The following is a 12,299-nucleotide window of genomic DNA, read 5'->3' on the forward strand; positions in this document are numbered from 1 at the left end:
CCAAATTTCATCACCATCACCATTGCACTTTTCTGAATAACTCTAACAATATGGATTCAATAATATATTGTCTTAAAATTATATAAATTTTGAACTATATTACCAGTCACATGCAAATTCATCCAGCAAAATTAATATTGTAATTAAGAGGTGACAAGAACATTAATATGGTTTTTTATCCCACTTTTTTCATGTTTTCAATATTGCTTGAATGTGATATGCTGACAAGATACACTACAAAATAATTAGGTCATGCTGTCATACCGTGAAAAACATGGTTTGTACATATCCACAATAATGATCTGTATCTGAGATTTATACACTAAAAATGTATTAGAGAAGCACTAAACCCAACCAATGACTGTTTGCGATATAAAATATACTGTAGAACATTTTTTTAAAATATATTCTGTTTTAAAGCATAAACATTTAAGATTAATATAGTTTTATATTTTTCTGGATTATAAAATTCAGCTCAGTATCCATAAACATGTCAGAAAGGATTATTATTCTGACATAATTAAAATGACTTAAGCATTTATTATTTAAATATAAATGTAAATATAAATATTATAATATATTTAAACATAGCATAAAATACCTAGTTATCTTTGGCAAGTAATTTCACAATAAATACATGCATGTGGATAAAAGCCAAGGATAATTCTGATATTGGAGCTCTTGAAATAGGAAAAAACATTAAATGTAAGTTTTACTAGAAAATATTATTTTCAATATACAGTATGAAACTATCAAATGGCAACAAATTTCTTACTGGTAAACTTGAAGGCCTCTCTTGTTGGATTAGGGTTAGTTCTTCATGGTTAGGTTTGTTCTGGGTGACAGGGGGTTGAGACCTGGTTCCATAGCCTTCCTGAGACATTTCCTAGATAAAATATATATTTACATGTTAGGAAACACTAGCAATGATAAAGGAAAGAAAAAAAGAGCAATTAATTGTAGAACTGATCTAGTTCTATGTTGATATCTTTCCACTCCCCCTTTCTACAATTTCAACTAAACCTCAGCTTTGCACACATATATAGTACATACAGTGATTATTTTATATTCGGTACGGATTGTTTTTATGTATTGTTGTTTTATTTTATTGTTGTACACTGCTGACAGTTACTCCTATTGAGATGGGCAGCTATATAAATTTGATAAATAAAAACATAATAATTTATTATTTATTTATAACATTTATTGGCAGCCCATCTTATCTCAGGGTAACTCTGGGTGACTAATGATAATAAAAGACATATTAGTATATATTTATGCTATTTTTATTACAAATAAAAATGAAATAAAAATATCACCAAAGGGTTCCTTCAAATGTAAAATATAAATTTGTAGTTTTAATCATCATTGTCTTCTCATTTTGACAGATTAAGAGAGATAACATTTTTAGTTCCAATTTAGATGGAAGTTTAGTGCAATGAAGTCCATTAATAATCATAGTTCAGCTTAGTCATTTCATTTATTCTGATTGCTAAAGATGTCAATTGCAATTGTAAAACAAATAGTGTTAAATTTAAAAAGTTCTAATGAGATTAATTAGCTTCTTTTTTTTACTTCCATTCTTCTTTTAACTATGTGCCAAAAATAATCTTAGAAATCCAGCTTTTCCCTTTGGTTATCACCTGTTAGGCTTAAGAGTGACAGAGGCCGATGGATGAATGATTATTAGTTGTGATCCCCTCCACTTTCTCCTCCTACATTGACACAGTTTTCCTGCTGGGTAGGCCAGCATGATTTAAATCAACAAATGGCATTCAGCTCTCCCTCATTTAAAAAGCAAAATAGTTTTCTAATAGGCTAACAAATGAGCAACATTTTTTCCCCTTTAAATTTAAATCCTGCTTCAGATAATGGTGTCTCCAATAAATCTTCTGCAACAACAACAGAAACTAACACTTAGCAACACTTATATTGTTTATTCAATCAACTGTCTTCTTTCTCACTGACACTTCACAAATAAGTAAGCATTACAATAGAGTTGAGAGTAAAGTTTGAAAATAGGCAGTCAAAGTGGAGAGGATATAGACAGTGACAAAGAAAAGGATTGAGGAGGTAAGGGCACGGAGAGGAGGAAAAGAACCAGACCTATACTCTGCACTTCTCATAGCCAAGTTCCTAACATGGAGAGGGAAAATAGTTTACATTTAAAAGCCTTAATAGTAGTTTAAGAATAATTAAAAAAATATCAGATGATCAGTTAGGATTTAAAGAATACAGCCTTTAAAAATAAAACAGCATGAATTTCTATGCAATAATATTAAGTGCAGACTCTTGTCACTACTTATTCACAGAGTAACCATTTCCTAATGCAGCTCAGACTATTAGCTTTGTAAACTATGATCACAAATTACATCGTTACCCTATTCCAGGCCTCACATAAATATCTTTGCATTCCCATTGAAGACCAATTCATTTAAACTGCATATTGAATCAGATCCCACCATTAAAATATATACGTTAATTTCTTACATAAGCATACTGATTTGTTAAAAAAGTCACATCACCAAATATTTTAGAAACAACCCATTACACAGATTTGCTAAATTGTCTAATTTTTGCTTGAAATGAAATTTTGTTGTTACTTGGGTGAAATATGTTAGAAAATGAGAAGGCATTGTATTGTACACCAATGCTACTGTATAATGAAATCATCTAGTTCAGTTTTCCACAAAAGTTCTGATAGAAGAAAAATACTCTCAGTAAATTCAATCCAGTAAGCCTATCAATTTTAACTGGAAAGGGCATTTAAAAGTATGAACACACTACTGAAGAGGCCATGTTCTTTATAAATGGCAAATTAATTATAAATACTAGGAGCCCCTGATCAAACATACTCTTTATAAATCATTTTCCCCCTTCCAATTTTGCCTGGTTTTATCTGTCTTTCTGTCATTAAATATTTGTATGTGATTTTAAACATGTTCAGCCCAGGGATCTTATTCCCAAGTAGTAAAGTTGTAAACCTCCGATGATGTTATTTGTTTAGAGATTGCTATGTCACTAAAATAGAAGAATACTTTTAGCAAAAAGGAATGAGAAGCCAAATTAGAGGACATGACAAGCTGGATGATCCTGATAATTTCTGGTGATGACAGGGTAAGCTAGACATCCCTGAGGGATAGGGATGACACTACAGCACACATCATCAGCTGAGAGTGGATCCTATATCCTGGCTGGGCAAATCAATCTGGAGAAAGGAAGGATTCTGAGGTAGCCCATATGTACTCTACAGGGGTGAAATGCTCTGAAGTCTGCTACCAATTTGCTTTGCTACCAGTTCGCTGCATGTGTGCATGCGCAGTGCGCACCAAACATGCCCACTGTTGGTGGAAAGAAAGCTACAACAATTGCTTTGAAAATTGAAGGAACAGCAAGGACCTTGATTACCGTGAGAAATTTTAAGGAGTATTTGTTTATTTTTAAACAGCTGGGTCTTGACTCTGAAAGGAGGTGAAAAAGTACAAAGCCTTAAATTGGAATACACTAGATAAATATTTGAACTGGATATTATTTGAAACTAAAAAAGAGAGACTACATGGACTTGAACCTTAATTAAACATAAATTAAAATTTTAAAAAAATTGAATTGACAATATGGATCATTGGGAGTATGAGGAACTAATGGAGATGCTTAAAAATGTGTGTGAAGTATTTAAGGGTAATAAAGAAGTAGAAGCCTGGTTAGAATACATAAAAAAGGAAAAAGAAAATATAAATGAGAAGCAAGAACACAATGTTGAAGGGAAAATAACTGAAGATAAAAAGATAGATAATTATACTGGGATTGACAGTGACAAAAAAATGGATAGGGGGGATTATCCCCCAAAATATCCCCCTATTGCCTTACACACTGTAAGCCGCCCTGAGTCTTCGGAGAAGGGCGGGATATAAATGTAAATAAAAATTAAAAAAAGAAGGGAAGAGAAGGAAATGGGAAAAGACTGGGTAAGGAGAGAATTATGGGGGTAACAGTCTTAAAAGTTAGAGGAAGGATTCAGGGGAAAAGATACAATAAATATAAAAAGAAAAAGAAGATAAGAGAATGGGATAAAGGGAGAAAATATTAAGAAGTGGAATTTTGGAGACGCCAAAAGAAAATGGTTAAAAGGGGAAGAATAATGGAGAAAAGGAAAGGAAATAAAGCATTTATTAATTGATTTAAGGGAGCTGTGTTAATTGTAGAAATTGTATGTAAGAAGCAAACAAGATGAAGTATATTTTTTATTGTAAAACGGATCAGCATACATTTCATAATATGAAATGTAGTCTGGTTTAACTAGGAAAATAACTGAAATTAAAATATAAAATTGAAATGTTAGTAAATGATGAAATAAATTAATTGATTTTAGAATAATAAATTAGGAATTAAGGAAAATAAGAGGTGGAAGGTTTCAATGTAAAAATGGAATAAGATGAAATATATTGTTAATAATCAAAAAATGTGATAGGGATTTTGAGAAACATATTCAGTAAATGGGAGAAGAAATTGGGGTTGCTTGGATCCCTATCCCTATCACCATTTTGGAAAATATTGAATTGAAAATGAATACCACAAAGCAGAGAGAATAGAAAGAGGAGTAGAGGGATAGAAGGAGGGAAGAAGAGAAAGGAACAGGAGAAAGGGAAAAGGAGAGGAAGAAAGGGAGGAGAATCAAGAGTAGGAGAGAAGGTCAGAAAGGCAGGAAGGAAGGATGAGTGGGGGAAAGGAAGGGAAAGTAGAGAAGGAGTAGGAGAGGAGGAAAGAAGAAACTAGAAAAGGATAGAAGAAGGGAGGGAAGGGAAAGAGAGAAGTAGAAGAAGGATTGTTGTAAAATAAGGGAGATGGAATGGTAGAAGGGCAACCCTGAATATACTCAAACTTATTAGGATGAAGAACGAACTAATATGAAAGTTAAAAGAGAATATATACAATTAACAATAGATAAGATAAGATAACAATTGAATAGTAGAAATAATATTAAGAAATTAGGATTTGAGGAAGGATGGTGATACTGTTTATATAATAAGTATAGAAGTATTAAGATAAGATAAAAAAGTAGTGAAAAATAATATTTTGGCAGAAATTGAAACTATGTAAAGTGTATTTGGATATAATAAGTTGTATAAGATATGATTCGGTCAATACTCTGTTCATAAAATATGTATGTGAAAGAAAAAATCAATAAAACTTGATTCCAAAAAAAAAAGAGAAAATACTGATTCATCCAAACCAGTAGGATTTTTGGTTCGCCTGAATCAGTAGCTTTTATTACTACCAATAGCATTTCACTCCTTGTACTCTAGACAGCTACTCTACAACTCTACAACTTCATTAAAGCTACCTTTAAAGTGAAGAGATAGCTTAGGTATCTAACATCAGATTACCTAGGCCAGGTTAGAAACAACAATATAACCTCAAAGAATAGACCCAGAATTTCAGTCTTAATGACATTTGAAAACCATCACTGTAGATTTAATTCTTGATTGGGGAGGACACAGAAAAGGGAAGGATGCATGATAAATATATTATATAAACATATATCTTATAAACAAGGATATATAGAATTTTTTTGTTCTCGTGTGCATCAAACTTGCAGAGAGGCAGATAAATCTGGATGATAAGTACAGGCTTTAAAGTACTTGGCTAAAATTTGCATTCAGAATTTTTCTATTTTGGCAGACACTCAAAGGATGCATCATCAATTTATCAATTCTAAAATAGCTGAAAATGCAATTTCAGAATGCATTATGAGTTTCTTTCCAACCAGGGCACAGGGCACAGGGCACAGGAAGCAACGTTCTGTAAAGCCACTTAGTGCCTGCAAGAATTAGTGGCACAGAAGCCGAAGTAAACAAATAAGCAAATAAATAAATAATGTTTGAAAAACATAGCCTCTTCAAATCCTTATACTGCAATCAACAGGATTTTGAGGGAAGAACTAATGTAAGCAGGAAGATGAGATTTAAAATATGATCCATCTATTAAACAATAAGGTGCTCTGTTTTACTTTTATAAAAACCTTTAGGATAAAAAATATGAAATGGAAAATAAATTAGCTCAAAATGAAATAATTTGGGAAATAACTTGGCAAATACTTCTAAATAAAATCAGACAATAAAAATGCTATACCTTACAAAATGATCATTCACATAATTAGTGTGCTTATAATCAGGGTGCTTATCCAGCTCAATATAGCATTTATAAAATCCTGATTTAATAAATGATTTACAGCCTCTGCAACAGCAGCAATTCATACTATTTCAGAATAATACAAATTACAAATAATAATGCAAATTTTTACAGGCAATTCATCCCTTCCTTCGCCGAGATTGCTCTCCCCTTGATGGAAACCAGTTGGTCTCCCAGCAAGCCAAAACCTAGCCAACCCCTAGCTTGGACAATGGACTGTCAAAAATCCTTTGAGCAACTAAAGTGCCTATTCGCAATGGAACTGATCCTCCAACACCTGGACCCAAATAAACCATTTGTGGTCCAGGCTGATGCTAGTGATGTGGCGGTGGTGGCTGTTCTAATGCAAAGGAATGCCCAAAACGCACTAATGCCATGTGCTTACATATCAAAAAAATTAATGGACACAGAGCGCAGATGACGGTATAGGAAAAGGAGGCTTTTGCGGTGCGGTGGGCTCTCCTATCCTGGAGACACTTCCTAGAGGGAGTGAAGGAACCTTTTGAAGTGTGGACGGACCACAAAAACGTCAAAGCCCTGAAGACCCCTCGGAAGCTTTCCCCCAAGCAGGTTCGATGGGCTCAATATTTCAAACATTTTAACTTCAACCTGAAATACATCCCGGGGAGGGGGGGGGAACCTACTAGCTGACACCTTATCAAGAAAGCCCCAGTTTGACAGCCGATGGGAAGAGGTAGTTTATGCCATGTTCTCTGAAACGCAACCAGCGGCCCAAGCTCGCACTCAATGCAACCGTGCTGTGGTTCCGATCTACCCGAAGACAAGTTGACAGCAGAGCTAAAATCAGCACTCTCAGCCGATGCCTGGTTCAAGGAGAACCTAACGGACCTGACCCTAAGAAAGGGATTGGCTTGGAAGGGGAGTACGATTAATGTGACCAACAATATGTGACTCACAGTGCTACAGCGGAGTCACGATTCTTGACTAGGGGGCCACTTTGGATTTTCAGAAACCCTCCATTTGGCTAGAAGACAATTCTGGTGGCCAAGGATGAAAGCCAATGTAGAGGACTATGTTAAAAGCTGCGCCACCATAAAGTCCAGACCAGGGAAGCCCCCGGGGCTTCTCCAGACCGTGGCCGAACCCACAAAGCCCTGGGAGGAGATTGCAATGGACTTCATAGTCGAGCTCCCTGACAGTGAAGGAAACAGGTTGATAGGACTGTCATTGATTTATTTTCCAAAAAACCACATTTCACTGCCTGCAGCAGGCTGCCCTCGGCCAAGAAGCTGGCAAAACTGTTCGTGAGGCATATCTACATACGTGGGGTTCCATGGATAATAATATCAGATCGCGGGGTCCAGTTTACTGCTAAGTTCTGGAAGGAGTTCCTGCAGTCCATTGGGTCATCCCAGGGGCTTAGCTTAGCTTTCCATCCGTCGACTAATGGAGCCGCTGAAAAATTGAATGCCATGATGGAACAATAGATTATATGTTATGTAAATTACCAACAAGAAAACTGGGTGGAGTTGTTACGGTTTGCAGAAGTGACTTATAATAATGCAGTACACAGTAGTGTACTGTGACTCCGGGTTGACTCCATTTCAGATAACTACGGGCATGGATTTTATACTGATGTCTGAGCTGCCTAGAGAGCCACCCACTTCTATGTTCCTGACAGAATGGATGAACTCATTAAAAAGGGGTTGGGAGTTGGCGGAGAAATATAAAGCCCAGGCCGATAAGCACTGGTCTCTCCAACCACCTTTCCAAATAGGAGATAAGGTGTATTTGTCAACCAAATACCTAAGATTGAGGTTACCTAGAAGGAAGTTTGGATCCAAGTTCATAGGTCCCTTTCCTATAGTGAAGGTGATTAACCCAGTAACTGTCCAACTTAGCCTCCTTCGAATATTAGGGAAAGTGCACCCAGTGTTTCATAGTAGCTTATTGAAACCAGCAAGAGGATCTAACTTAAGGCCCTTACCTACCTCCTTTGATAGTCCAAGGAGAGTCTCTTTATGAAATTAAGAAGATCCTTGACTCTAGGCTATATAGGGATCGTTTACAATATTTGGTTCACTGGAAGGGGTACCCATTGTCTGACGCTACGTGGATGAAAAGTTGGGATGTGAATGCTGATACTTTAGTAAAACAATTTCATGATAAATTCCCTAGAGGCCTAAGGGTCCTCCTGGAGGGGGGAGAAGGGGTTAGGAGAGTGTGTACTGGGTGTTAGCTCTATTGTTTGTATTTTGTCTGTCTTATTTTTCAGGGTGTGTTTTCTTCTGCAGGGGGGACGCCTGTCAGCTTTGGAAGCCATACTAGGCCAGAAGCTTCCGTGCTGCCACTTTCTCATGTGTGGGAAAGTAGGAGGAGGGATTTAGTAGAGGGGCCCATTAGATACAACAACGTTTTTCCTGCTGGTCAAGGTCAGGCCAGTCCTGCATCTGGAGAAGGAGTGGTTGGAGTGATGTATCGAGATGGGACAGTTGGCGATTGGAGCATGTGATCGGCAGAGGAATCAGGGAGTGGTTTTGGGGTTTTGATTTACTGAGGGGAAACCTGGATCTCTCAGATTTGGATTTTCCCAGATCTGCCAGTTTACCTATCCTAGTAAAAGAACTTTGAAAGATGCGTGCTTTGGAGTTTTTACTTGGCGAGGGGTTTTTCTGGAACGCTGATATGTCTAAAGGCTATTCAGGAGAGATCGGGACCAGGGTGCCTATTTGCCAAATTGATTTTTCGGAAGGAAAAAAGAGCGGGGGGGAGAAAGAGTAGGATCGGGGCCGTTCGCGCTAGCAAAGTTTGGTGGAACCCTCTCTTCCTGGGGCAGCTCGCCTCCCCACCAGCGGCTTTTCCTTCTCCTGGCTCCTCCAGGAGCAGCCTCTGCCTCTTAGCCAGCACGAACGGCCTGCCACCGCAGCCTTTCACCGCCCTCTCTCCCCTGCCCCTGGTGCTGCCAGGGAAACGGCAGTACGAGAACCACTGTTGCCGGGGGGAGGCAGTGGCGGCAGCAGGAGCAGCAGGCCGGGGCTTCCTTCCCTGCCCTTGGAGTTTTGGGACTACACCAGAAGCCCGCTTGGGTGGGGAGATCAATCTGCTGCTTTCGGAAATTTGCTTTTCTTCCAATGCCAAGACATGGATCCAGAGGACTGCAGACTGCCTCTGAGCACATGTAGAGTAGAAGAGTCCAGTACCCTTCAGGCCTGAATTTGGAAAGTCACCCCAAAGCAAGGGCTGAGTGACAGGGAGAAGCTGCTGCCAGCTCCAGACCTGACAGCCCACAGGCTCAGCCTGAGCTTTACAAGCCGCTGAGGTAACTGCGCAGCCTTGCCAATTCATCAGAAAGCCCACTGCATACAGACAAGCAAGAATCGGTTGGGCCAAACATCCCTGCCTTGCAATAATGATGTTCCAGGCCCAATGCAGGGGGGGAGTGCATATGCCGGGGGACGCATGTGCAATGCAGGGCACATGCATCGGGAAGGGGGGGTTGTGTGCACATGTGCATAGGGGTGTTCCCATTGCATTATGGGTGCTGGCATGCGTGTTATCACATGCACACACACACACACACACACCTCTGGCACGCAATGAGAAAAAGGGTTGTCATCATTGATGTAAGTGATTCCACACTTAACATTCATAACATTGTATAATGACCAAAATATATTAAGGATACTCTGAATGAAATTGCGTATCTTCTGTGAATGAAATTTCTAATTTAGGAAAGCTCTTAAATCATAATTGAATAATAACAATATGTAGAGTATGTCTATTAGATTTTTAAAAAGCACAACTTTTTTTAAAGCAATCCATCTTCAGATATAATTTAGAATGTCAAATATTCTGGGACACAAAAATTAATACAGTAATTCTTTTTCATTTCCTAAAGCTAAGCATAACATAAAAAAAATATTTCAGTGTTTTAAAAAATCAACAGGGAAGGGGCAAAAAAAATCAACTGAAAGAATGCATTTCATATTTAACTAAAAATATTTTATCGGACAATATTCAAGTCAGTGGGATCAATATGAAAGACAAGGGAGTTTGCTAGGGCTACTTTCATCTAATTTAACATCTACCAAATTGGACAAATCTCTCACAAAAAATACTTCTTAAAATATTTTAAAAATATTTACCGTATTTAAACATTTTAAAAATACATATTTAAAAAAAACATTTTAAAAGCACTTTAAAAAAAAAAGACAATGAAATTAAATGATTTCTGAATTAAAAAAGGAAAGTCTATTCATCTTGAATGAAAATTTGTTATTAAGATGTTTATATTTTTCTTTCTATTAAAAAATTACCACAGCAATTGTTGATCTGAACTATTTATTTGAACTATGTTTCTGCAAAACTTACAATACAATGTCCAAGAACATTCCAGAATGTTCTGTTTTTCCATTGGCTCATGCAAGTGAGACATTCTAGGATGGTCTGGATACTTCTGGAAGTTAATTCTCCAAACTGCAAATCATTTATGATGTTTCCCAACATTGAGAAAGAAGGCAAAGTGCACAGTTACGTAGAGTTACATAGATGGAGGATGGCAGTATTTTCCTAGATAGAATTTTCATCTATTTTTATTTAATTTGAGTAGTTACACTTCAATTTCCTTTCATTTCTACCTCAAAATGTTGGGAAACTACACTGTTAATTTCTGGCAGTTGTGTCACTAAAAGTCAAAGAATGATCAGAAGAAACGATGGGAGATTGTACAAGGGAATCCAATGCCTGTAATAATGCAGTAATGTTCTTAAAAATCATTTGGAACTATTGATTTTCCATTACTGTTTCAAAATGTCCAAATGTTATAAAAAAGAAAATCATGAGAAACTTACAATAATTAACATAAATTACATGTTAGGGTATAACATGGAGAATAAGCACTTTTACTCTAGATAGGAAAACAATTTGAAAAATAATGTTATTAGCAAGAGTAATTATTAGCAATTAATATATTAGCAAGCAAGAAAAGTAGGAAATTTTATAATTTATTTTTACAAGTTTTTCATTGACTAATCTATCTACCTACCTATTTATCTATATACCAAACACAGGAAATCCTATCCTACTTAAAAAAGAAATACAGAACCACTTGTTTTGTGTAATGTTTCCTGAAAAGTTCAATACCCTATCCTTGCTCTTCATATCAGTTTAACTGTTTGATTTTATTGTAATGTATATGACAATTACAGGAATAGTGTAAGAACACTATTGCATTAGCTTTTTCTTCCTTCCTGCCTTCCTTTCCTCCCTCCCTCCTTCCCTCTTAATAAAAATATGGATTATATATCTATATACCTATATGGATTTGATTCTATTTGCTTTAATAAGAAATTTTTAATGAACTCTATGTATATATTCTCTTCCCTATACATATGTCTTTTCTGGCTTTTGTTTTTCGTGCTAAATGTGGAAGACACTTTTAATCGCTGAGAGTACCCTTTTGGATAAACCAATGTGCGTGTTTGCACACACATCAAAACAAACACACACACACACACAACAAGATATGTACGCATATCAAATTAAGATAATTAAAAGCCTGAAATTACAACCTATGAAAACGTAAGTATTGCTCTAATTTCAAATTGACATTGTAGCACTGTTTAAATATTAGAATTTTTTTTAAAAAATTAGTATGGGGTTGTCATAATACAAAATGTGATTCTTCAATGTTCTCTTTCACTCATACACAAAGACTGTATGATACATTCTCCCCCCCACCCTCCAGTGCCATATTTGCTGGAAGTCCTTGAGGAGACACTTTTGTCTGATCCGTACTAGACGGAACTAGAGTTGAAGATTCAAAAGTCAGCACTATCAATCAGTTCAGGAGCTAAACAAAATTACAATCTCTAGAGGGTGAAAGCTTAAAGCTATCTTGCTGTGCAAGCAGAGAATTTGGGTCTCAGTGCTCCACACAGCAGAACACTCCATCAGCATGCCTCCGCAAGTGAATATGAACCCCAGGGCTCGCTCACATAAATGAGGTCATAGCACTGCCCCAAGCTTACAGCAGAGTCAAACCACTGCCGATGCTTTTCTGAGTCAAGAAAAAAATCAGTTCCACAAGCAGATGGTTCCTCTGGATAATAAAGCTACTAACTCAACAATGTTAAATTGCAAAGAAATGT

The 12,299-nt window shown here is 36.7% G+C and overlaps 1 protein-coding gene across 9 annotated transcripts in view; it reads right to left on the reverse strand.

Moving 5' to 3' along the window:
* The window catches only part of ARID1B (AT-rich interaction domain 1B), a 489,414-nt gene that overhangs the window by 337,303 nt on the left and 139,812 nt on the right, over window positions 1-12,299 (reverse strand). For all 9 annotated transcript variants that reach the window (XM_058168923.1, XM_058168915.1, XM_058168857.1 and 6 more), the window contains exon 4: window positions 776-886. In XM_058168923.1, the coding sequence (XP_058024906.1) occupies window positions 776-886 (111 nt within the window). The remainder of the gene's footprint in view (window positions 1-775; window positions 887-12,299) is intronic.

This window comes from Ahaetulla prasina, chromosome 1 (assembly GCF_028640845.1).
Source record: "Ahaetulla prasina isolate Xishuangbanna chromosome 1, ASM2864084v1, whole genome shotgun sequence".
In the NCBI taxonomy this organism is placed as follows: Eukaryota; Metazoa; Chordata; class Lepidosauria; order Squamata; family Colubridae; genus Ahaetulla; species Ahaetulla prasina.